The sequence below is a fragment of the Lepidochelys kempii genome, chromosome 2 (genome assembly GCF_965140265.1).
Source record: "Lepidochelys kempii isolate rLepKem1 chromosome 2, rLepKem1.hap2, whole genome shotgun sequence".
Classification (NCBI taxonomy): Eukaryota; Metazoa; Chordata; order Testudines; family Cheloniidae; genus Lepidochelys; species Lepidochelys kempii.
In genome coordinates this window covers 116,797,480-116,825,105 of record NC_133257.1, presented here as the reverse complement: position 1 = coordinate 116,825,105, position 27,626 = coordinate 116,797,480, and the positions used below count along the sequence as shown (strand labels likewise).

The 27,626-nt window shown below is 42.7% G+C and overlaps 1 protein-coding gene across 1 annotated transcript in view; it reads left to right on the top strand.

Annotated features, from left to right (window-relative positions):
- Nucleotides 1-6,161: 6,161 nt before the first annotated feature.
- LOC140907016 (enoyl-CoA hydratase EchA19-like) overlaps nucleotides 6,162-27,626 on the top strand; it is a 32,983-nt gene continuing 11,518 nt past the window's right edge. The window contains exons 1-5 of the mRNA XM_073332092.1: nucleotides 6,162-6,424; nucleotides 7,111-7,176; nucleotides 10,054-10,221; nucleotides 20,274-20,371; nucleotides 23,067-23,211. Coding sequence (XP_073188193.1) covers nucleotides 6,325-6,424; nucleotides 7,111-7,176; nucleotides 10,054-10,221; nucleotides 20,274-20,371; nucleotides 23,067-23,211 — 577 coding nt within the window. The 5' untranslated portion in view covers nucleotides 6,162-6,324. The remainder of the gene's footprint in view (nucleotides 6,425-7,110; nucleotides 7,177-10,053; nucleotides 10,222-20,273; nucleotides 20,372-23,066; nucleotides 23,212-27,626) is intronic.

Below are 27,626 nucleotides of genomic sequence, written 5' to 3'. Positions count from 1 at the left end.
TCTTTGTGTAGTACTTTTTCCTAGGCAGTCATTTCCCCATTATGTATCTGTGCAACTGATCTTCCTTTCTAAGAGGAGTACTTGGGCTTTGTTCTTACTGAATTTCATCCTACTTACTTCAGACCATTTCTCCAATTTATCCAGATCATTTTGAATTTACTTTGTCCTCCAAAGCACTTGCAACCCCTCCTAGCTTGGTATCATCCACAAACTTTATAAGTGTACTCTCTATGCCATTATCTAAATTATTGATTAAGATATTGAACAGAACTGGACCCAGAACTGATCCCTGTGGGCTTCCACTTGATATGCCCTTTCAGTTTGACTGTGAACCACTGATAACTACTCTCTGGAAACAGTTTTCCAACCAGTTATGCACCCACCTTAGAATAGCTCCATCTATTGTATCTCCATGTATTGTATCCATGTATTTCCCTTTGGTTTGTTTGGTCTTTTGTTGCCCTGGAAGGGAACTGAACTTGAAAGGTTTGCTAGCTGGAGGTATGGGCCATGCAGGCTGCTACAGGATTGGAATAACAGCCAATAGGAGGTGCTAGAATAGAAGAACTTCTGTAATGCTGTGCCCTGGCATGAAGGAATGCTCTAGTGGGGAGTTCCCCACTTACAATGTGGTTTACAAAAGTATTGTAGAGGTACCTGAAGATATTCAGTGATTTTAAAAATTCCAGACTTGTCCCCATGGTAGAGTACATATTTTGTAAAGAACATTTACAGGAAGATATTGAAAATAGCTTTACATTTTTGAAGTGCTAGCTAAACTTAATGTCCTTTATAAGGACCAGCTGAATGGTTATTTATTTGATGAAAGCATTCTGTTTTTCTATTATGATCAGCAAGTAGGGGTGCATGCTGATCTCTAGTGATTCAGAATTGACTCACGGCTAGAGAGAGACTTTGGCAGCACCAAGACAGGGACCCTTAGATCATGAAAACTACACCTCACTTTAACTTATGAGGCCCCAAAGATTGCGGCCCACTGCAGTTATAAAATATACAACTTCCTGGGGCTTCCCTGTAGGGAGTTATATTCATAGAGAGGAGAATGTATGCATGTAGACTGTTTATTTTAAAATCCTCTTTCTCTAAATGCTTTCTTCCTCCTGTTACAGTAAATAATACTTTGGTTTGAAGAAAGTTGTTTTGTCTCTGCACACCACTGGTCACAGATCTCTAGGTAGAAGAACCACAGGTGCCTGAACTCAGTTTGACCTGACCGTAGTTGACACGGACACTTGTGGCCAAAGGCCTGGTCTACACGTGGCAGAACTGCAGAATTCCACCTCAAACTAGGTAAAAAGATGATGCCTTAGGCAGTACACCCAGAAAGATGACAGAGGTACAGCTAGCCCTGTAACCATGACACTAGCTACCTCACAAACTTTTCCCAAGATGAAATAAAAAATTACCATAACTAGGTACACTAACCTAAATGTACACATCTGTTAGAAGAAACTTATTGCCAAGTGGCATAATATGGGCACAGTTGTCAAACAACAATCTACAACACACAAAGCTGCTTGGATTTCACAGGCATCGTAAAGCTTGTCATCCTTAATGGAAACATAATTAGAACCATCTATTACTGGCCAGTCTGTGAGAGTTGCCTTTTAAGCCAATGCGTTGAATATGAAAAGGTTGTATGAAGAACCTGCTCTCGGGTTTGCATTCAAATGCATATCATCACTGTCCAGATGTATATTTATACCAAAGCACTGCTTTCTGTTTCTCTGTGTTTCCTCCCATCTCAGGAGTGGGGTCTGTATCACCACTTGTGGGCAATCAGTAACACCAAGCATATTAAGAAATCCTCCTATGTCATTAAAAAAAAAGACCCCTCTTTTTTATTGCTTGTGTTTTGGCAAAGAGGAAAAAATACTCAAGATGTTTCTGCATAGCTTTTGGAAATCATGCAGATGGCGGCACAGAGAGGACTAGGACATAATGCATTAATTACAGTATATCCCTAGCCACTCATTTTTCCATTACAGACAGGGTTGACAGATTCTTTTGTAAACATGGTAATAATTTCTCTATGCCTTGTAAAGAGCCCAAAGACTCCATTTAGCAGGTCACTCAGGTCTATCCCCCAGAAATGCTGCACCCTCTGTGCTTGGTGCTTATTTCACTTATTTGGCAGAAATCTGTAGTGATTCCATAGTCGTCAAGGCAGTGACACTAGTGTAAACCCAGTGTGAGGTTACAGCTAGCTCATCTACAACTGTCGTGCAGGGTATGCACTCAAGTATGATAGACCTTCTGTGTGACCACCTGCCATCCTTTTCACTCTCCATTAAGAAAAAACACGGGCATATAATTAAAAGGCATAGCCATTTTAACCAATATTTGCCCGTAGTTAAAGAATATACAAAATTGCTATTTGGTAATCATTTAAAAAAAAAAAAAAGACTAGTAACACTTTAAAACAGCCAGTTTGGCTCCTAGGAAAACAGCATTACCTGGTCATCTATATCTACCCAGAGGGGGGCAAACTACGGCCTGCGGGCCACATCCAGCCTGCAGGACCCTTCCCTCTGGCTCCCGAGCTCCTGCCAGGGAGCGGGGTCAGGATAGGTTTGCAGAGGAGCCAGCCCAACTCCCCAGCAGCGTGGTGAGCGGGGCAGAGGCTAGCCCCTGGCCCCTCCCCTTCTGCTCCCCTCCCTCCCTGCCTCCCTCGCAGTCATAGTTCCCCCAGCTCTGGCCAGCGTGGCTACAGCTCTGGCTGGGCGGCATGGCTATTGCGCCGCCAGACCTGGTGCTCCAGGGCAGCGTGGTCAGAGGGAGTTCAGGGGCAAGTGAGGAGCAGGGAGGGTTGCAGGGCGGCTGTCAAGAGGCCTGGGCCTTGCTGCCGGGGACAGGGGCAGAGCAAGCCAGAGCCCCCCTCCACCTCCAGCATGCTTGGCCCCTGTCCCCAGCAGCCAAGCCCAGACAGGGAGCGAGCCCTGTCCGAATGCCAGGGAGAGCAGCCAAACCAGCAGGGGAAATGCACAGGGAAAGGACTGAGCCCCCTTTTCCCCCTCCCCTTAGGTAACGTGGGGTGGGGAGAGCGGGAGGGTTGGATGGGGGGCTCCAGGGAGGTGGTCAGGGGGTGGGGAGCAAGGGTGTTTGGATAGGATGCAGGAGTCCCAGGGGGTAGTCGGAGTGGGGAGCAGAGGGGGTTGGATGGGGGTGGGAGTTCCTGGGGGCTGGAATGGAGGCGGGGGCCATGCCATGCTTTGCTGTTTTGGGAGGCATAGCCTCCCCCAGCCTTCCCTAACCAGTCTTCCATACAATTTCTGTACCCGATGTGGCCCTAGGGCCAAAAAGTTTGCCCACCCCTGCACTAAGTAATGAATTTTTTTCAATTAATAAACAAGTACCATTGAACCAGGCTGCAATGTACCTACATGTTATTAAAATGTTCTGTATGTAATTAATATATTACTGAACAACTGCCTGCCAGTTAAATGGTAGATGTGGGTCACCTGCTCGATTGATACAATCACCTGATGAGTGTGGCAAAGCTCAGCAGGGTAACCAGGGTAACACTAAACTTGTTAAAAATTTCAGAGATAGCTTCCAGCTGGCTATCTCTGACTACAGAAGCACTGTTTTATGGCAAAGATGGGAGAAAAACAAAGGAAAGAAAAGCTGGACTTTCCTGTAGTCCTTTCTGCAACTGTTTCAATGACTACACAAGAATAAAGCTTGTAGAACTGGATCTGTGGCGATCCACAGTGGCTAATACAGGTGAAACCAAGGACTTCGCAAAGCTCTAATAGCACATTAGGGAAATAAAAGTAAGATAAAGGAGATGGGGAGCAGGAAATACTGGTTTCAGAGTAGCAGCTATGTTAGTCTGTGTCTGCAAAAAGAACAAGCTTTCGTGGGCTCCAGCCCACTTCATCGGATGCATAGAATGGAACATATACAGAATAGAACATCCATTCTATGCATCCATTGAAGTGGGCTGGAGTTCACGAAAGCTCATGCTCAAATAAATGTATTAGTCTCTAAGGTGCCACAAGTCCTCCTGTTCTTTTTACTTATAGACTGTAATGGAGCTAGTAGTTGAATGACTGATGCAGACATGAGTAGTATGGAAAGGATGACTTGATCAATCTAACAGACGAGCAGAAATGGAAAGTGTGGGGAATGATCACAATGGGTATGAGTGCTCAGGGTTAATGCCATTTCAAAACTCGGAGTTAAACAGAAAATAGAGATATGCGATTAACATCCAGTGTGCAAGAACACTGGCACAAAGCTTCAAATTTAGTGTTTGAGGACTATGTTGCTGATCTTAGAGAAGACATGAAGATAGCATACAATTTTTGACTGGCAAGAGTTACAAAGTTTTTTAAATATTACCACTTTCCTGGTTTTGACCTGTAACACTGTAATGAGTGTATGTTCAGCACGCTCTTGAAAAAGTATGTCACTTTGAATGATCTTAGTGATTACGGACAGATACACATCAAAACCCCTCATTCCCAACTGTTGCATGTAATTATTTGAACAAACCGAAATTCATAGGTAACTTACAGGGCATATTGGCCCAGCTGAAGTCAGCTAGATACCTGATTAAATCTTCTCCTATGCCTGGCACTTGACAAAACACAATTTTGGTCTGGTCTATGCACAGATTTTGAATCAGGATAACTACATGTGTTATCTACCAATGTGATATATGCCATCATGTGCTAGCAATGTCCCTCTGCCATGTACATTGGCCAAACCGGACAGTCTCTACGCAAAATAATAGATGGACACAAATCTGACATCAGGAATCATAACATTCAAAAACCAGTAGGAGAATACTTCAACCTCTCTGGTCACTCAGTAAAAGACTTAAAAGTGGCAATTTTGCAACAGAAAAGCTTCAGAAACAGACTCCAATGAGAAACTGCTGAACTAGAATTAATTTGCAAACTAGATACCATTAACTTGGGCTTGAATAGAGACTGGGAGTGGCTGGGTCATTACACAAATTGAATCTATTTCCCCATGTTAAGTATCCTCACACCTTCTTGTCAACTGTCTGAAATGGGCCATCTTGATAATCACTACAAAAGTTTTTTTTCCCCTCCTGCTGACAATAGCTCATCTTAATTAATTAGCCTCTTAGAGTTGCTATGGCAACTTCCACCTTTTCATGTTCTCTGTATGTATATATATCTTCTTACTATATGTTCCATTCTATACATCTGATGAAGTAGGCTGTAGCCCACAAAAGCTCATGCTCAAATAAATTTGTTAGTCTCTACGGTGCCACAAGTCCTCCTGTTCTTTTTACATGTGTTAGGAGTGTGATTTTTACTGGAATTAACATAGGTGCTGGAACTAGGGGTGCTGCCACACCCCCTGTCTTGAAGTGGTTTCCATCATGTACAGGATTTACAGTTTAGTTCAAGGGCTCTCAGCACCCATACTATAAAATTGTTCCAGCGCCCCGCTGGAATAGTGATACTAATGCAACTTCTGGTGTTATGTAGTTATAGCGGTGCAAAGGTGCTGTTTTACTGCTATGTCTTATTTCTCTTCTATTAGAGGAAATTGTATACTGGAATAATTGTGTCTACAATAGAGGGTGGCCTTACACTGCGTTAACTTTCCTAGTATAATTACGGTGGCATAACCCCTTCATCAAGTAAAGGTTCAGAGGGCAATACAAACAGAGATTAGAAGCCAGTAATGTCTGTCTGATTTGCAAAAATGAATATTTAATCCTGGTCACTTTTCCTAGAATTCATGAAGACTCATTGCCACCAATGTGGTGGCATGCAGTTGTGATAGTGCCTAGTACAAAGAGGGCACCTAAAGCAGCAACAGGGGGCAGTTCTGCCGGGGATAAGGACAGGGAGCACATTCCCCTGCTCTCTCACAGAGCCGGGCTGGAACAAGGGTCTGGCACACCCAGCAGAAGACTGGACCCTGGACTTCCCGGCCCAAGGACGGTCGCATGATCTGGGTCCAGGGGCTAACAATGGTCGATACTCCTGTTACATGCCAGAGATCAGCACCCACTGGCTCCAATGGCAGCTGCCTCCCCAGTGACCCTCCCCGCCTGCGGACAGCTGAAGAGGCGGCTACCTTCCCTGGGGGCAGCCTGCGGCTTCAGTGGTGGCGAGACCAACGGGGGGGGGGGGCGGGAACAACGGGACCGGGGCCATTTTGAAAGAGGGTAGAGAGCCGGAGCCGCTCAGGCCACGTGGGAGGCTGGTCCGTGCGTGCGGGCCACAGCTGGGTCGGGCTGCGCCTTGCGCGCTGGTACCCTCCGCGGGCCCGGGGGGCAGCGGGGCGCGGCTTCGGGGTCGCTGAAAAGGGATGTCCGGGCAGCTCCTGCGCAGCCCTGCGCGCCTCCTCTTCAGGGGGGCCCTGGGCAGCCGCCGGGCGGCAACAGCAGCAGGGACACCGGGAGGCGAAGGTTTGTGTCCCCGGCAGAGGGCAGTGCTCACTGGGTTGCTGACGGGACAACACTTAACGGGGAAGGGAGGGAGGAGCAGCGCCGCCCCGGCTGCCGCTGCCGGAGCGTGCGATGTGGAGGCGAACTCCCCAGGGAGCGGCAAAGCCACCCCGTGCCCTTCGCCGCTAGAGTACAGGAGTCCCTCACCGCTGCTTCGCGCCTGCAGTCGCGCCCACGCCGCTAGACTACAAGCGCTGCCAGGCGTCTCGGAGCCTGCGTGGTTTTCAGGAGGCCCCGCTCACCCCATGGGCCTCAGTAAATGTCACGGTTTACGCGCTGAGCAGTAATAGCTCCCTTCGCTTCGAGAGGCTTTCGGGTCATATCAAATGTCCGTTTCTAGGACGAATCCTTCTTTAGGGAAGGATCAGCATTAAATTCTGAGTAATGTATCCCAAGGTGGGGCGTCTGGTGGGAGCTGCAGATTCTAAGCTGATTTATAGGGGGCTCTGAGCAGTTGATTTATTAGACTTGAAAACCAAAACAGAAATTCTTGATTATTTGGGGACCGCACGTTTTCATGTGTCTTGATGACATTCCATTTCTTTTGTTGGAAATTTGACCTCCGCATGAAAAACAGCACTGTACCCTGTCCTGAAGACAATGGTCCAGATTCAGTGTTCCCCTCTGCCTGCTTTATCCCCTTACAGAGCAGCTGATAACCCACTTCAGCCAGGTTTATGGCCCCCTTGTGTCATCGGAGTGGCACAGAGCTGGTGAGTGTACCAGTGAATCTGCCCCGATGAGGCATACAACAGAATGGAGACTAAAGGATAGCAGACAACAAATTATTTCAGAGTAGCAGCTGTGTTAGTCTGTATCCACAAAAAGAAAAGGAGGACTTGTGGCACCGTAGAGACTAACCAATTTATTTGAGCATAAGCCTTCGTGACAAAAGCTAATCACGAAAAGCTTTTGTCACGAAAGCTCATGCTCAAATAAATTGGTTAGTCTCTACGGTGCCACAAGTCCTCCTGTTCTTTAGACAAGGACTGTTATCATCCTAGTTGGAGAAGTGATGGTTGCAGGACCTCTGTTTATGTTTCCTTCATGAGATAGATGCTTCGCCTTGAGAGTGGTCTTCACCTTGCACTGGACAAAATGAAACTGATGCATAAATGGTAAACTATACAGCAGGTGACTCAATTTTTTTTAAACTTTTTATTTATTTTTTAAGTTAGGGTGCTGCACTCTTAAAGAATTGCTGTTGGATACAATGCTCTACTGACTGAGCCCCAACACTAGCTTGGTGTTTCATTTTTGAATAGCAGTGAATTTCTTGCATGGTGTCAAGTATCAGAAGGGTAGCCGTGTTGGTCTAGATCTGTAAAAGCCCCAAGCTTATGCTCCAATACGTCAGTTAGTCTATAAGGTGCCACAGGATTCTTTGCTGCTTTTAATGAATTTCTTGATTCTAAAGCCCCAGTCTGCTCTCTTCTCTAATCCCTATGCTTCATGAAGGGTGAAGTCCTGTTCTGAGACCTTAAGTGGGATTTGTATGGGTCAGAGGATTTGTGCTGACCCATCACACAGATGAATTTCACGCAGAAAGAGTCAAGCTTTAGAAGTATACATGGATGACCATGCATTTAAAATGAAATGCTATCTGTGCAATTTGGGGTGGTTGTAGACTGCCGTAAATATGTTTAATAAAACGTGAGAATAAAGGCTGATTTTATTTTAATCACCCTAGGAATGGATCAGTCCCTGGGAAGTGGAGTGTCTTATTGCTGCTGTTACATCCGAAGGGAAAAATCCTGGCTCATAATTGGCTAAAACAGTGATGTGATGAGTTAGTAGACTTCTGCTGCCTAGGCTCCTTAGCGGTGAGCAATATTAAGATCTAGAGTAATATTAATCAATCAGATCACATATGTCAAACAAATAAATGCATCCTGAGTGGATGCATCTGAGGTTAGTAAAAACTATCTGACTCTAGCCAATCCGACAGCAGTTCTTATTTCTTTCAATGTAAAATGTATACCACCTATCCTGGACTCTAGGAGCCTATGCCAATAACTTAAAATAACTTCAGAAGCATAGCCAACAGCTTCTCCTCCACCCAAAATCGTAATAAAATAAAGCTCCCCAAGTGCCCCTTTCTGCACAAACACCATCCCTTATATCCCCCCAAACTTGTGTAAATAGATAGCTATGCAGTATTCCCTGACTGTCCACAGACTCAGGTGGTTTTGCACTAATGGGGGAATTGGGTTCCAAAGCTGAGGGCTCCTCACAGCAAATATCCTGCTGGGAGACTCCCCTCTCTCCTTTATGTGGAAGAACCTCTGCCAATTACAGCTGTGATAGTGTGGAACATGGAAAAATATGATCTCTTAGGTATAAAGGTCTTCCTGACTGTCCCATCAGAAGTGAATAACTGGGCCAGAACTTCAGCTTTTGTAAATCGGATTTGTTCTATCGAGAGCAGGGAAATGAGGCCAATTTACGCCATTTAACTGTAAAGCACCATGCACAGCTATGGCAGAACTAAAACATAACTATAAAAACAATACTGTAGAAATAACAGATCATTAACCAAGATTTTTCCCATCCCCCAGTAGTTAATCTAGGATATTTATTCTACTGATTCATACACCAGTGGTAACTTGAAAAGTGCTGTGACACGCAAGCAACAAAAGATCCAAATCCAATGAGAATCTGTTACTTTTTTTCCTGGACTTCAGATTTCAGGGTCCTGTAGACTACTGCTTTAAAGGAAAAACTTAGATTTTCAATTAAGTACAAAGAAAACATTTAGAATATATGTAAAATTACAGGTACTAAGCCAAATTCTGCTCCTAGTTTCATTGCTGTGTTCTGGAATAGCTCCTTGTAAATTCATGCAGTGCCTAGAATCCCCAGCTAAAACCGAGACCTCATTGTGCTGGGTACAGTACGCACACTTAGTAAGAAACTGCAGAGAGTAAATAATCCAACTACTTACACTGAGAGCAGAATTGTACCCTTGGTTTCCTATTTTGGTAGAAAGAGAGAGTTACTGTATCTTGAGGTAAATATGATTATTTACTACATTAAACATTCTTGGTAGTTATCTAATTAGAAGCTAATGTTTATTGTAAAATGGGTTATTGAGGGCTGTTTTAAGCAACCTGATTGCCTGCTTTGCTTAACATTAATTCTGTAGAAATTCCTTTACCTCCAATACCAGTTGAAACTACCTCTTGCATTTAAAAATAACTTTTTCCCTTCATTTTTTAGCAATAACAATGACACCACAGCGCATTTCACCCAGAAGAGTGATCCCCAGCTGTGCTTGAGACAGTCCACTCGTCACAGCTGGTCATTGTATAAATTCTCAGGAAATACCTTCTGTCCTTATTTACTGTTGCTTAAATACAAGCCTGGCAAAGATACTATATATTAAAATGTTTAAAAATGTTCATGAAGGAATGATAAGTGGTAAAAGTAATATGTTGGATTTACCTCTGTCTGTTTATTTTAAATGTCTCTGTTGTCTAATAGTAAAACATTTTAAGCCTTTCAGACCCCTTTTTTAATGTATTAATGACTTACTAAAAGGAATGTAAATATACTTTTACGCTGATTGTTTTTCTTTCCCCCCCACACAGGGAAGAAAAATGTAGTCACTGAAAGACATGGAACCATCATGACAATTGGGATCAACAGGCCGGAAGCTAGGAATGCTGTGAATCAGGAGACTGCAGCAAATCTTCTGCAGGCATTCACCTCATTTGAAGATGATACCTCACTAACTGTTGCTGTACTTCATGGAATAGGTGAGATTTGTTATAGCCCTGCCTTATTTCCCCCTCCCCCACAGTGGGTGGTCACCAGGTTGTTATAATCAGACCCAACATTTGAATCCAACCTGCTTTCCAGCCATCTGGGTCAGGGCAGAGTCCAGTCACTGTCTGACTGAGCCTGTAGGACATGCTCCTGGCATGCAGACTTCCTGTCTGGCCCTCTTCTTTGGGATGTGGGACTCCTCAGTGTAGTTGCCTTCAGCCTAGAGACCAGTGCTGAAGCTCCCCTGCTGTCTGTGCATGGTTTCCCCATAGCTCCATCCCCAGGGGCACTTTAGTTTATAGTTTAACTCTTTGGGGAAACGTGGCAGTTAAAGTAGGGAACACAGACTTTATAAAGGAACTTCTTAAACACACATACTTTACTCATAGACAGCACAGCAGAATTACAGATGTAGGCAAAACAATAAACACATGAATGCAATTCCTCTCCTGCCCCCGAGAGGCCAGAGTCCTCACTGCTTCTGAGAGTTCTTAGGGTTTTGGTCAGTTTCCTTGGAAAGGGAAAGCCTGTTCTGTGCCCACTTCTCCAGCTGTGTCCTCTATTTCTTGTGACGGGCTGACTATCTTGCCCAAAGTGCTCATCTCTTTTTAAAAAGCAATCTGTAACATCTTTTCTTTTTCTGTCCTTGTGCCGGGGATTTTCTGTCCCCCAATTCCCAAGGCTTGCTACGCAAAGAGTTTTTAAAACTCAGTGGTTCTGCTGGTAGCAACCTCCATTGGCCTTTCAGGGCAAAGCTATTCAGTTGTTGATGGCCCTGTTTAACTTCTCCAGACATAGTTTGTTCACTACATGCCAGGTCCCTGCCACCAAATGGATGATCTAATTCATAATGGCTGTTACAACCATAAATGATATTAGGGATTTATATGTTGACACAAACATATTCCCCAAACTGTCACAAGGCTATTCTCTTCCTCCTGAGATTGATCTTCTACAATTTTGAAAAAAATTGAATGCATTAATTTCTACAGAGAGGTCTGGTAGACGGCTCTACCTTGTTTGAACAGTAGGTGACGAAAAGGCCTTCTTGAGTTTATTTAACCCATGCCATGTCTCCTTATCAATCTAAACACACAACTGAATAAATGAATAGTGAAGTATGATTTACATCCAAAAGCATGATTCTGCAAACACTTGCACACGTGAGTAACTTTATGCCCATGAATAACTTATATGTAAAATGTTTGCAGGATCAAAGTTACTTGTGAGTCTGTAGGAGCAGGACCCTAATTATGAAATTTTTTTTTTTTTTTTTTTTTGGACTCCTACTATAGTTTCACAGACAGTGAAGTGGACACTGATTTTTGGATGCCTCATATTTTGTGTGCTCAGCTTGAGACATGTTGGTCATGAACTTCAGAGGTGCTACTCACACTTCTGATGCTCATGCTGACTTCCAGAGGAGATGTGAATACTCAACGCTTTGGAAAATCAGTTCGAAGTTGTCTTAGGTTTGGCATTCAGAAATGGAGGAACCCAAAATAAATGACCACTGTTGAACATTTTGGCAACGATATACCTTCACAAGCAGTGAATTGGTTAATTATAACCTGATTTTGGTCAGGGTCTCTTTTTTCTAATAAACATCACTGTTTATATTGCTGCCTTTTCAGCAAAATAGCAGCTGTTCCCAGATGCTGCTAAGCTTTATAACTCATGCTTTCTTGACTGTGTCAATGTACATGTTCACTTATACACTGAACTTAAAGTTATGAAGAGGTAAAATATTTTAGATACAACTAAATGAATTCATTTGATGCTTGTTGTAAAATGTGCCCTTGAGTAATAGTTGTTTATAAGCTAATAAAATTTGAGACAAATTCCTGTTTTTGTTCTTTGAAATAGGTATAATATCATGATAATTATGATTGAGGGTCAGATACCCAGCTGGTATAAATCAACATAGCTCCACTGATTTTCATTAACTGAGAATCTGACTGTTGGAGGGTTTTTATTGTAATTATACTGCTCAGGTGCTGTGTGACTTTTGAGAAATCCTTTATATTTTGAATTTATTCTACTCTAGGTGACGGAAAACCTCCCAATGACTTATTTTGTCCAATACAAATGACTTATTGTGCCCACGGACTAGGGTAAGACAAGGCACATGTATCTGAAAATCAAAACAGGAAATGAGAACATGCATATTATCTAAGATGCATGTGCAGTTTTTTCTTGCTTTATTCATTTATCTTGGAAGCGCTGCAGTTGAATTTAGGATGATTGAGACATAAAACCCAGCACTTGGAAAAAACAACCTCCCCCTAAACTTCAAAGAGTATATGAAAGTACTTGTGTGAATTGTCAGATGGAGGTAGCAAAATAAGAAGAGACACATTGCTAAACTTTAATTAGAAGTAGCTGTCTTGTCATTATCCAGAGAGGAGGAAAACATTCACATTCATGGTGGAAATATCATGTTAGTTTTTTACAGTCAGAACATTTAGTAGCAATTCCAGCAGTTCCTAGCAGTGACTGCCACACCAGTTTAAAGACACTTTACATTTGCAGGGTCAAATCCTGGCCAAGTCACCTCCCATTTACTTCTACAGGATCAGTATTTATAACTTACTGTTCCTATTATTTTAATAACTTTTTGTGCGTTCCTCTGTTATTTCCTATTATCTGGCCTGCCTTGATAGCTCTCAGTAGTCAGAGATGCTTTTATCACCACTACGTATGGAGATCTGTTTTCAGGTAGGATAAAAATCAATGATTTTTTTTTTTTTTTTGAAAAAATGCTTTTTGAGGAAAAAACTTATGTAAAGATAGTTTTAATTAAGATACTGTGTGTCATTATAGCTCAAGGATATCTCATCATGGAATAGGGATTATAAATTCAAATTCTATAGTGTGAGACAATATATTCATGTAATGCTTAAGAAAAGTTTTGTAAATGAGTTCCAATAGTTCATGGATTGGGGACCCAATCTTACGGGGTTCCATAGTCTTCTGTATAGATTATTTAGATTAATCTTTCTATCTACCCAATGGGACTCAGTGTTCAGTCTAGAAGATACCATCAGAGATGCTTAATTTGTTTTGCATTTCTCAAACTGTGGATTTGTGTCTCCAGACGTAACATCAATTTGATTAAATCAAATCTACCCTGTCTATTTTGCTCTAGTTAACCATTTTAGTTAAAATGCACACATGCATGTGTATCTTATTATATAAATAGCTCAGCACCCAAGACTCTAAAGTTGTAACCATTTAAATGGTGAGATTTTAGATGTCATTGATGCAAATTAATTCATTTCTAGGTCGTGTTCCTTAAAAAAACAAGCAAACAAAATGCAAAACACTTTAAAGTTTTATAGTGTCTCGTTTTTGAGAGAAGACATTTATTTTTCTCAGGGGAGGAACAAGTCAAATACCCAACCTGCCATTAGAGTTTTGTATTTGGAGATTCCCACACTTTTCCAAACCATGCAGGTAGTTTCCTAGAGCAGAATTCCTCTTGTAAAATTAGATCAGCCTTCACTTTGACATGGGCCTATAATAGGATTTAGTGGCTGAGTTCATTCGTTTGTATTTTCTTTAATTTAATCTATCATCTCTGGCCCAGATTCACTAAATTTTAATCAATGACGCTCAGAATATGTCGACACTACCAGCTGGATCGGCAGGCAGCAATTGATCCAGCGGGGGTTGATTTATCGCGTCTAGTCTAGACACGATAACTCGACCCCCCCCCCCCAAGCGCTCTCCCGTCGATTGCTGTACTCCACCGCCGCGAGCGGCGCAGGCGGAGTCAATGGGGGAGTGGCAGCAGTCGACTCACCGCAGTGAAGACACCGCGGTAAGTCGATCTAAGTACATGGACTTCAGCTACGTTATTCATGTAGCTGAAGTTGCGTAACTTAGATCGATTTCCCCCCGCAGTGTATACCAGGCCTCAGTCTTCCGCTGGGAATGAGTTATCAAAGGCAACTGGGCTTGTGGATTTCTCTGTGGTATTTACTTAATTTATGCCAGTATATGTAACGATTGACCTCTTAGGTGTGTAAGGTTCAGCAAGAACAGACTCACCTACCCATTTTACAAAACAGTCTCTGTTGTTCACTACAAGAAAAACTCACTGGGCCACATCTACCCCTGGTGTAACTTCACTGATTTCAGTAGAGTTACAGTGGGTATGACTTTGGATTATTGGCTCTGTTCATACATCTCATAGTTTCTCTAGCCTCACTCTTCTGACTTCTCAGTTTGCCTTTATATGATTCCTCTCACTCAGCATCCTAACTCCCAAACCAAGTATCAGCACAAAAGCAATGACTGTCCGATATCTGGGCGCTACCATGTATTACTGGCAAACACTTATATTCCTTGTCTTTCTTGTTTTTTCTGAAAAAACAAGATTTTCAAAAGCGACTTGTGATTATTATTATTATTATTGGTGCTTCAAACTTTGTGTGCCCAAAATTGAGATACCATAAAGGGACTTAGCGTTCAGAAAGTGCTGAGCCTGCTTTCTGAAAATCAGGCCCCTTTAAAGTATTGCAGTTTGGGCACCCAGAATCACAAGTCACTTTTGAAAACTTCAGCCTAGGAGTGTTTGGGGGATTTTTTTCTGTCCTCTGTCTCCAGACTGATGATCATTCTGTATGTATTAAGTATTATGAAGCTGAATACATGCTAACAAAACTAATACATTCTTAATATTAATACATGACCATTCTTATTCAAATAGAAAAGAGGTGTTAGGCTGGAGTCAGTGGTACTACTGAAGTCCTGGGAAAATTACAGAAATTGTTGTCGACTAAAAAAGGAAAGTTGTGTGTATATTTTAAAGCTTTACATCCCCAGGACATATGCATGGGTTATTTATGCCACCCTAACTGACTTAACAGAGAGAATTAGAACACTGAATTTTGCAGCCTAGTACAGTGGTTCCATCTGTTAAACTGTATCAGGGAGGTTCTTGCTCTGTGGCCTTTTATGTTTTAGAGACAGCAGGGGATTTCTGTACGTCGTACAGTTGAATATTAAAGTAAATGTGGTGGGTTTCAATGTTTTGATTTTCATTGTGGTGGAGCAGTGAGCAGCAGTGCTTTCTACTACTTCTAGAACTCTGAAGAAACGATACCTCAGTCATGCAAGAAATGGTCTGAATTCACTCTTTCTGCTGCGAGTAGCTGTGTGGAGGAGGCATACTTTCAGTGATAAGGAAGTGGAGGGGGTGGAAGGGCGAATAGGTTTTTGGCATGCACCAGTGAGAACCCTGGAAATGAATTCCTGTTTACTTCGTCTTCACTTTCTTTTAAATGACACATCCGTATAGAATGCAGCCTTTATTCAGTGTTTAATCATAAAATTGGCATCTGCAAAGGAAGAGAATATGGAGAGTTACTAAAAAGTCAGTGCAATGCTGATATTAGACCGGGATCTTCAGTGCCAAAAGACCGTTTTTTTCACTTTCTTTCACCATCAGAAGATATTTATTTCTATGTTTACTTTTTAAGAAGCTATTTCATAATCTCAGCTAGCATATGATACCACTGTCTAGTCTTGCCACAGCCCAAATGGTTTAAACATGCAACTTGTGGCCTCTGGGCACCTATGTGAGATTAGGTGGCCTTGCTGCTCTTCATAGAACCTCAGATTTAAATATAGGAATAACACGTATTGTATTACATGACATAAAGGCAAATTCTTCCCCACACACTCCTTTGAGGAGGTAGAGTGGCCTGCCTGCAGCGGGACTTGCGTGGTTCCCCAGGGCTGGAGCGGGGCTGGGCTCCATGCCATGGGCGTGAAGCTCTTGTGCCTTACAAAGCCCATCTTCCTGGAAGCACACGGTGCCCCAGCACACAGGGGAGGAGTAGGAGGTTTGCTAGTTGATCCCTGGCTACACGAATCTGCTGGGCCTTCTTAAGGGAGTCTGTGCTGCAGAAGTTATTGTAGCTTGGAGATCGCAGTCGTGTCCGAGAAGTAGTTTAGTTGCTGCCCACATCTGTGAGAGAATCTTCTTCTCCCTCCTGCCCTCTGCCCCAATAGAACTAAGACCAGGAGAGTTAGTGCAGGGGAGAGATTTTTTTTTCTTCAAAGTCCATTTCTGGAATAGTGAACACCACCAGTGTCCCCATCTCTTTCCCCCAAGGAACTTTGATCTGTTATAGGTAAAAGCTGATGGTGTATTGTGAAGTAACTTGATGTTTTCTCTTGTTTATTTGAAAACTGAGATGCAAACAGGACTACCCTAGTAAACTGTAAAGACTACTGTATTAATATTGCCCTGAGTGCAATAACTTGTGTCATACTGCACTGCAGAAAGCTGTCCTCATGTCTCATTCACAAATGATTTAGTCTTGGGAGACCTTGTCTCATGTTTGTCAGAGAGCACAGGGTTTCTTTCAGCATTAATAGCATAGTTGTTCTTGTTCCTCATTCCCATTAACAGAGGTTAATTTTCAAAACAAAATTACTTTGCACTTATTTATATTCATTATTCATCTCCCCAATATTAAATGTGTTTTGAAAATTGTCATGGAGATGCTTAACTTACACAGCGTCACATAAACTATTTTTTTGGATAAAGTGTTAGAGAGCTAATGACACTCATTTGGTTTATGTTAAGAGTCTTTAATACCCACTATTACATGCTATTGCACTGACTAATGATTTGGAACATAAAACAGAAATAGGTTTTGCAGCATCCCTTGGAGGAATCTTACAGAAACTTTAGAGGTTGTGGCTAGAACATATGTTTTAACCTAGTTTTAGCATAATTGGGTAAGGTCCACACTGGCTGGCCAAACTGGCTTATAGCCCAGTTCAGCCACAACCATTTTTAAAACCTGCTTAACCACAGCTGTTATCTGGCTTTTGTAGATAGGACTTTAATTCATACTCAGGGTCATGCTTTTACAACAATGATTTGGGAGATTTCCTTAACCAGAACATGGATTGTTTGATTCAAACCTGTATGAAAACTTTTCTCCCAAGAGTTCATTTTCTGACATGGATTTCTTTTAGATTTCTAGACTTGGTATTTCCTTCATCTCACTCACACAGCTAACTTGAATGAAGAAAGAGTTTAATTTTGTGTCAGTGTAACTCCTAGGTAATTTTGTGTAACTCCTAGGTGAATTTAGCACTTATGAAAATGTTATTCTCAGTTATCTTCTAACCATAGCTCAGACTGGATTTTGGATAGCAATATGTGTTTATACAGTAGTTGTTGGCTTTCCACATTCAGTGACTCCTCCTTTCTTGTATCTCACAGTAACAGCTTTCATGAGAGCTTCTTCATATTCATTTATTAGTCAGGTGTCTAACTCTTCCTTGGGAACTAAATTTCATCCTGTGTTACTATATTTTCCTCCTTTCAGGCTTCTGCGTTAACTGCTGTCATGCAGCCTTTCTTGTAAGGGAAACGCTACCTTAATGTAAAATAATTAGATTATTGCGTATGCAAGAGATCGTCTCACTGTTTCCTGTTTTTTTTCCCCCCTCTCTTCCTTCCAGATTCTTTACCAAGCAGGTTTTGGAGTTCCAACAAAATCATCTCAAAATTAAAGGGAAAATTCTGCCCAGCCTTATCTGAGTGCACAGTGCCACAAATATCCTCTCCCCACTCCTCCACTACCCTTGCAAGGTCCAACCTGCATTGCACTCCCTGTGCTTAGGGGAGTGATAAGATTGCTCCATCCTTACTCGCAATGTACATGGTGCCCCAGAGGGCACAGGGACTAGGCAGGGTCATGACTGTATCCCTGCACACTGACTAGGGGAGCTCCCTATAGCAGCGTACATGCTATCTCTGTATACACAGGAAGAATGTTTTCTCTGAGGCAGAATGCCTCTTGGGTTCTCTTTGGGGCAGTGTGGCTCTGCAATGCCTTCCCAATGCAAGGCTGTGCCGATAAGGCACAATTAAGCCCTTTATCTGCTTTCTTTCCCTGGCATCATTTGTCCATTGGTGAAGTCATTCCTCATAAAATAAAGAGAGACTTCCACCTCACCCTAAACCTGTTCTTTTTTCATCAATCGGATCAGCTATTTATAGCCTACATTCCCAAATTCTGGTGTGCTGCTCATGTGAGATGTCATCTCTCTGACTATTGTTGTTATTTATTATTTGAATTATCATAGCCCCTTTGAATCAGGAGACCTGCTACCTAGACTCTCCCTTTCTGCTTTCTGTAAGCATTGCTGCCTGGCATGGACACTTTCTTCCACAGAGCAATTCAGAACAGATAACAGATCTGATAACAGATGAGATCTGTGGAGGTGAACCCATTAAAGAGAAAATAGGCTGATTTATCAGTAAATGAAGTTCTCTTACAAGTTTATCTCTCCACACGCTCATAGTCTCCCTCCTCCTCCTTGTTGCTTCAGATCTTAAATTCAGATCTCAGTACACAACCTGAGGGCCAGATCCTCAACTGCTGAATGTTGGTGTAGCTCCATTGACATTAATGGAGGACCGGATGAGGATATGGTCCTGAGTTGGTGATGTTAGCCCAACACTTAAAAAATAACTGTTTGCTTGGGACGTATGTTGAAATGCACACTAAAGCTTTCTAAGTCTATGTTTCATGGATCCCACATCCCATGTATTGATAACATGAGCTTAATAATGTGCCTCTATGGAGGAAATAAACCATTTGGAGAACCAACTTACATTACTATTAGGAAGTCTTTCCCCCTCATTAGTGATGTGACTCAACAGTACCTGGTTAAGCTGTAGTCTAGTCAATAGAAACGATGAAGTTAAAAATATGTTGAGAGCCCAGAGGGAAGCACTCGGGCCGTGGGATGGTAAAATTAAGGTTGCCTGGACAATTTTTTACCCTGCCTTCTTTTGTGTGTTAGATGTGTTAGATTTAATGTTTTAAAATATGACACCCACTAGCTTTCAAACAAATAGTTCAATGTACTTTTAAAAAGACAATCTTATGGACACATTTGGCATGTTGTAGCCTTTCAGGCAGTGGGTACTGTTGGGCCTTACATTGTTTTGCAAATTCCTTAGAATATCATACAACTTTTTTCTTCTACCGTCTTAGATAGGTTTTAAACCCACTTCAAGGCCCTTTTGTGCTGCCAGAGTGATGAAAAGGGATCGGAGTATAAATGAGAATCAGATCCTTTGTCTTCATTGACTTACCTTTATACAACTGAAAAAGACAGGTGTAATGGAAGTGCTACTTCCTGTTGAAATATAATTTAAAATTGATGAGTCAGATCTTCAGCTGGTGTAAATTGGTACAACTACACTGATTTCAATTAAGCTATACCAATTTATGTCAGCTGAAGATCTGGCCCTGTGTCTGTAATAATAACAATTATTATTTTTTGTATCACCCTAGGATATAGGAGCCCTAGTCATGGACAAGAACTCTGCTAAGTCTTACACTTGACAAGAATATTAACTTCAAAATGAATCAGAAAAATTTAAAGGTAGAATAAATAAACAACCTAGATCCAGAAAGCTGTTTAGGATCCTAACTTCCATTGAAATCAATGGAAGTTAAGGGGCTAAATATCTTTGTGGATCTGGGCCTAAGTCTCTCACATAAAACTGGATGGATGTACTATACATTATACGCCACTTTGGTGTGGCATAATGTGCCCTGAAACCAGCTTCACTGGGTAAGGAGCTGAAAATGACCCCTTGACAATGGAAATTTTCATGCAACTTTGACAGTAGGTGTGGCTACACTTTCATTATCAATAATCCCATTTGAAAGTCACATTGTAGCAAAATGCTGCTGTCACTAAATGGATGGACAGAAATATTGAAATGATGTTTGTCTGAGATATACGTATACATTTTCTGATCCAGATCTGTTCCTTAGATGTGTGTATAAATTGTCTGATGCAGACTCTCAACAAGGCTTTCAGGGTTAAATAAGCTTCTGAATAAAAGAAAATGGTCCTTTGAGCCACTCCAAAAGCAGCTCTTTGGACAAACCTCAAGGAAAAAATGTGAATATTTGGAGCTCCACTGACCCCACACTGGTGCTTTCCTGGATTCATTGCTGCGGAGTCTAATTTTTGCGGTGTTTTGTAGGAGGTAATTTCTGCGCTGGTTATGATTTGAAAGAGCTGGCCCACAACCCAACCTCAATCAAATTGGAACAAGATGTCACCAAATGTCCTGGTCCCATGGTATGTACTTGGAAACAGAACTGTGCAGCGTGGAGAGATTTTGGGCAATTCAGTGAAACTAAAGTCAATTTTCATGGCTTGAAATTGCTGCAGGACCAGATCGTTGTGTTTCAGTTTGTTTTGCTATATGTGTGAGAGGCAGCTGTTTTGTTTTTGATAGACAAGAAAACTTTAAAATCCTGATTTATGGAAACAAGTGACAAATTTCTGTTAACTTGCAGACACAAAAAGGGGAAAATATACTTGTCCTCTTTGAAGTTAACTAAAAACAAATGGGATTGTTTCCCCAAAGGAAAAGTAGGAGTTTAGTTATGATGCATCACCTCCTAGACATCTTGGAAATTATATATACTGTACCCTCTGTTTATATAAATATGAATTACATGATTGTGGCACAGGGTCATTTGTAGTTCAAATGAAAATGTAATAGGCAGAGACTGTTGAGGGATAGACAGGATCCAAAGATCTATTAACTATTTTCCAACATGGTATATCATATTTTTTCTTTAAGTTGAGTGGTAAAGAAAACTTTGGCCCAGTATCATATGTAGGTATCTTAGTCACATCTGGAAAGCAGGATTTTCACCAATGTTAATATGACTCCAGTCATTCTCCATTTGCATGGTATCTCTACCATGAAGACTTTGGTGCAGGAGTTCACTGTTTTGCTCAGAAACAGACTGATTATGAAGTTAGAAGAATCTTTCTGCCTCCTAAAAATGAGTATCTTTATATTCGTACTTGCTAAGGCTGGCGATGTAGGAGAGGTACATATGAAAGCATAAGAACTTCAGGTTAACTGGGGAAGCTTGCTAAAGACAGACCACTTGTAAGGTGGAGGTGTTAGGTAAGTGCTTTTTTTCAGTATGTTAGATAGCTGTGCTCAATGCTTTGAACATCACTTTATATGGGCACTGAGAGATTTATGTTTCCATATACAGCACGTTCGCCAGAAGTACATTAATGGTGACATGTTGATAAAATCAGTAGTCTCAGAAAACAAAATGTTGAATTAGATACTTGGGTATCAGAATTCATTCTCCATACATTAAAAGAAAAGGAGTACTTGTGGCACCTTAGAGACTAACCTTAGAGACTGTATTTTGTGAATACAGACTAACACGGCTGCTACTCTGAAACCTGTCATCACCATACATTGTCAGTTTTGTTCTTATCTTAGATAGAGTGAGGGTCAATAAAATCACTAGGCTTCTCCAGCTGAGATGAAAACAAGGTGTCAGTCTCACTGGATAGAGTAGTGCATATTCCTGTCTGAAGTTTGCTGCTGCTTCTCATATCTGTAAATTTATTTAGCATTTTGACAGATGAGGGTGTATAACTCAAATAGAATGAAATCTTTTCTTCCTGAAAGTTATTCTAGAGTGTTTTTGAGAATCTTGTCTGAGACTCAACGTATACAAGCAAAATAATCCTGCTGTTTGAATTGTTGTGTTCATGAAAGAGTGGTAATTTGAGTGGGCAAATAGCTTATTTAACTGTCCCTCAATTTCTCCATCTTTATAATATAAATAACAAAACTTTTTAGCCCTTCTAAAGGAGTTCGAGGTCCTCTGATGAAAGATGTGATTTAAGTGCAACATATTTTTAATAGACAGCCACGAGGCTATAGGTCACAGTATGCAGTCCTGTGTCTTTCACTTGCTGAGCCCAATAGTCTCTCAGAGGCATGCCTTTGTATTAACGCTAACAGCTGTGGGTTGCATTTGGTCTGTTAGCATACTGACTACTTCTCTAAATTACTGATGCTTGATCCTTAATACAGTCCTAATATGCATAATTATGGCATTCAAATGTTATATGATTGCAGTGTATATCATGAAATTTGAACACATTGGAAACAAATCAAGGATGAAATGCCTTCTTTAAGAAGTGAATTTCCTTCCTTCCATATGTACAGTGTCTCCCTGATATCAAAACTTGCTCAGCTGACAAGTAAAATGTCTTTCATATGGTCAGCCCTAAAAATTCAACATGGGCTCTGAAAGTGTAGCTGGGTTCTTTCTACCTTGAACATCATAACCAGTAATAAAGGCTCTGTTAGCAAAATTGTGCCCTTGGCTGCACCTGTATAACCTTTTTGCCTTCAGATTATGCCTCAGTGGTCCGTGCTCAAATTTAAAGTAAAGTTTGGAAGACCATGGAGTCGTACAGATGTATCTGAGGTCATCATTTGGTTTGTATCTTTACATAATCTATACAGGGCAACTTCTGTGATGGAAGCTTAGAATTTCACGACTGTGAACATCTGCTTTAACACCAGTTTAACCCACTGGCACTGGATAAATGTCTTATTAATTTTTCCTACTGCTGTCCTGATTAAACAGCAATCATTGTCATTCAGTCTCATTAGGCTAATTAGGTACCCAGGGATATATCCCAGTAAAGCAATCCCGAATAAATCAAGTAGACTGTATTAATAAAAAGGTAAATTGATCACAGCAAAACCAAGATAATAAATGGAAGTTAGTATATGTGGGTGCATTAGCTGATGTGCTGGTTGCAACCATCCTAGATATGGTCCAATCCTGTAAATGCTTATTACAAGGCATAGTCCCGCTGAAGTCAATAAACCTCCATCCTATATTAAGCACTACACCCAACAGTGTTTGCAGGATTGGGTCTTTGGTATGTATACTGTGGTATGAATGTATTAATATATCTTTTATTTTGATAGGGTCCTTCCCGAATGAAGTTTTCCAAACCAGTGATTGCTGCAGTAAGTGGATATGCAGTGGCCGGGGGTCTTGAGCTCTCTCTTTTGGCTGACCTGCGTGTTGTGGAGCAGAGTGCCATTTTTGGAGTGTTCTGCAGACGCTTTGGTATGTTTTCATACAAAATCTCTACAGAGATAGCAGAGACCAGATTTAAAAAAAAAAAAAGTCTTTAGAATTGCTCTCCCAGTTCTTGCAAGCGCGAAACCTATCTCTGTATATGTGAATTGGGTACATAGATCCACAATTTTCTGGTTTGTATGCATGCAATTTGCAGGCACATGGTTACAGATTGATTTGAGAATTGGGCCCTGATCTCTCGGGGTCTCTTTCTCTTTGCTTCTTTGTCTGCTTTCTTTATAGCCAAATGTTACAGGAAAGTTTGGAAATTAGAAAACTGCTAGCTAACTAAGGGCTCATCTACACTGGGAATTTATATCGCCATAGCTACGCTGCTTAGGGGTGTGACAAATCCACATCCCTGAGTGATGTAGTTAAGCAGACCTAACCCCCCAGTGTACACAGTACTAGACAGACAGAAGAATTCTTCTGTTGACCTAGCTACTGTCTCTTGGGGAGGTGGATTACCTACACTGACGGGAGAATCCCTCCCATTGGTGAAGATAGTGTCTACACCAGGGTTGGGCAAACCTTTTGGCTCGAGGGCCACATCTGGGTATGGAAATTGTATGGCAGGCCATGAACACTCACGAAATTGGGGTTGGGGTGCAGGAGGGGGTGAGGTCTCTGGGTGGGGGTGCGGACTCTGGGGTGGGGCCAGAAATGAGAAGTTGAGGGTGCAGGAGGGGGCTCTGGGCTGGGGCAGAGGGGTGGGGAGTGAGGGCTCTAACTGGAGGTGCGGGCTCTGGGGTGAGGCGAGGTGCAGGAGGGTGCTCCACGCTGGGATTGAGGGGTTCAGAGGGCGGGAGGGGAATTGGGGCTGGTGCAGGGGGTTGGGGCATGGGGGGGTGAGGGCTCTGGCTGGGGGTGCTAGCTCTTGGGTGGGGCTGGGGATGAGAGGTTTGGGGTACAGGAGGGTGCACTGGGCTGGGATTGAGGGGTTTGGAGGGTGGAGGGGGATCAGGGCTGGGGCAGGGGTTTGGGCATGGAGGGGTTCAGGGGTGCAAGCTCCAGGCAGCGCTTGCCTCAAGCAACTCCTGGAAGCAGCAGCAGCATGTCCCCCTCTCTGGTTCCTATGTGGAGGCGTGGCCAGGCAGCTCTGTGCGCTGCTCTGTCCACATGTGCTGCCCCTGCAGCTCCCATTGGCCGCAGTTCCCTGCCAATGGAGGTGTGGGGGCGGCACTTGGAGCCGGGGCAGCATGCGGAGCCCTCTGGCTGCCCCTACGCATAGGAGCTGCAGGGGGAACATGCCTCTGCTTCCGGGAGCCACTGCACACGCAAGCGGAGTGGCCCCCGACTGAGAGGGGATATGACAGAGGTCTATAAAATCATGACTAGTGTGGAGAAAGTGAGTAAGTGTTATTTACTTCTTCTCATAACACAAGAACTAGGGATCACCAAATGAAATCAATAGGCAGCAGGTTTAAAACAAACGAAAAGGAAGTACTCCTCTACCTCAATATAACGCGGTCCTCGGGAGCCAAAAAATCTTACCACATTATAGGTGAAACCACGTTATATCGAACTTACTTTGGCCTTGAGCATTTCAGTTATTAATAGTCACTTCCTGTCCCGACTGACCCCTCAGAACCTCCGACTCATCCAGCCCCCTCACCCCGCTCCCTGTCTCCTGACTGCCCCGACCCCACCCACACCCCTGCCCCCTGACAGGCCCTCCGGGACTCCCACACCCTATCCAATGCCCGTTTCCCATCCCCTAACCGCCCCGCCCCCAGAACCTCCAAACCATCCAACCCCCCCTGCTCCCTGACCACCCCCCAAGGCCCTCTGCCCTTTATCCAATCCGTCAGCCCCAGCCCAGCACCTTAACACGCCGCTCAGAGCAGCGTGTCGGAGCTAGACACGCTGACGCGCCAATCCGCCGGAGCACACAGCCCCCCCCCCCCCCCCCGAGCACTGCTTTACTGCGTTATATCGGAATTCGTGTAATTTCAGGTCATGTTATATCGGGGTAAAGGTGTATTTCTTCACACAATGCACAGTCAACCTGTGGAACGCTTTGTCAGAGGATGTTGTGAAGGCCAAGACTATAACAGGGTTCAAAAAAGAACTAGATAAATTCATGGAGGATAGGTCCATCATGGCTATTAGCCAAGATGGGTAGGGATGGTGTCCTTAGCCTCTGTTTGCCAGAAGCTGGGAATGGACAACAGGAGATGGATCACTTGATGATTACCTGTTCTGTTCATTCCCTCTGGGGCACCTGGCATTGGCCACTGTCAGAAGACAGGATACTGGGCTAGATGGACCTCTGGTCTGACCCAGTGTGGCTGTTGTTGTGTTCATTTATGTAAATAATCATTATGAATGGTTATTATTTTAAATTTTAATAAAGCCATAAATATCTACTGTAGTTCCTGCTGATAAAACAGTTGTTAAATTTAAGATGTTATTGTTTTCCTCCTAATAAAGCAAGTTTTTTTTCAATGTATTTAGATAGAAGAGTGTGGAATAAAGGTATGAAGTAGAGCTATGAAATATTTTTCTAGTTAGAATGAAGGCTAATGATAGCTCCTCCATAGCTAAAATGAAAGCTCGCTTCTCATTATAAGCCCTATATAACAAACAAACAAATCAATTGCCCTGAAATTTCACATACCACATCAGTCTTGGGAAGAGGTTTTCCTGGGAAATTTAATAAATTTATCAAATCTTTTTTCCAAATTTTGTTTTGTTGGCCTTGTTGAGGAGAGGCACTTTTTTCTAGGCCTGGGAGGCAGGGAAGATGCCTAAAAAGGGTTTACAAAGTTAAAAAGTCAAATGACGTGCACACTGTGCAGCTGCAAACAATTACATGTGCTTTACTTTACTACCAAGAGCAGTTCTGTTGATTTCAGTGAGACTACTCCATAGTAATAAAGTTAAGCAAAAGTAAGACCTTGTCTACACTACAGGGAACTTTGGTATAACTTACGTTGCTCGGGGGTGTGGATTATTCACACCCCTAAGCGATGTAAGTTACACTGACCTAAGCGCTGGTGTAGACAGCACTATGTTGACGGGAGAGCTTCTCCCACTGACATAGCTACTGCCTCTCCTGGAGGCAGGAGTTATTAGGCTGATGGGAGAGCTCTTGCCCATCGGCTTAGAGAATCTTAGCCACAATGTAGCTGAATCGCGGTAAGTGCTATACTGTAGATGTAGCTTAATTGTTTGCAGGATTAGTGCCTTACTAGAGTGGTGTGCTAGTGAGTGCTGAAGGATCCTGTGGCAGCAGGGAACTGACTGGATCCCTGCTTGTTCATTTCCAGGCTTTTTGATGTTGGGGTAGTTGAGTTTCTGTGGCCATTCAGATCCTTGGCCTCTCTGCAAAGACTGCAAAACATGGTAGCTGTTTTTGTGATGTGGAGACCTTTTTGCCAGGAACTGGAGTGAGGCTGCCAACGATGATGGTAACTTTCAGCCTCTACCAATCTATATCTAGAGTTGTACAGATGACTTATGAGATGCCTCTAATAGCCTATTTCCAAAAAGGTCCCTGCCATCTCAAGAATTTAATGGGAAACTTTATAAGTCTTTTAACCATATTTTGAGATGCTCAGGCTTTGTCTACTCTGCACACCACTTGCGGCAGCATATAGGGTATGTATAGCTACATGCTGCAGTGAAAAGCAAGCCGCACCCATGCTGCAGAGTGTAGATACACATGAAAGGCTCAGCCAGGGGAAGGCAGTGAGGAAAAGCTCTGGGGAAAGACTCCAGCAGCAAGGCACTGCACTGCTAAAGACGGCAGAGTAGATGAGGGAAGCACTGCTTGGGCATGTAGAGAGTCTTGAACGTAGGGTACATACCTGCAGGGTTCAGGCCCATCTTTACTCACCTTAGCAGTGCCTCACTGTCTATGCTGCTATTTATACCCCTACTAGGGGGATATGTAGTGTAGGTACTCTACAGGTAGCTGAAAGGGTGTGCTGTGTAGACGTATCTCCAAAGTAATAACTTCTTATTACAATCAAGAAGGGGGAGTATGGCAAAGTATTTGTTCTGGAAAGTTCCTCTGACTTGCAGGGGTATGGCAGGGAGAGGGAATACTAAACTTCAGCCCTTAACAGCTGCAGTGACTCTACTGGTCTCACTTACTTGAATTCTGGTTGACTCATGCACAACTTGTGCTAAAATTCTTGCAGATAGTGGACGTGCTGCAACTGGATTTTCATAGCTCTGATAGTTTGTCTGAAGTAGCTGTAGATTTCACTGTTGACATTCTGGTATATTCCACAGACAGGCCTATTTGTAAAGCAAGTTGTTGAACAAGGGGCATGCAAACTATCGTTTGTAATAGCATGGTTTACCCTAATAGTTTGTTGGCCCTTGCTGAGAGAGAAAAAGCAGTGCTAAGAATGTCTAGGGAATGCAACACGCTTGCACCATGCTTCTTTAAG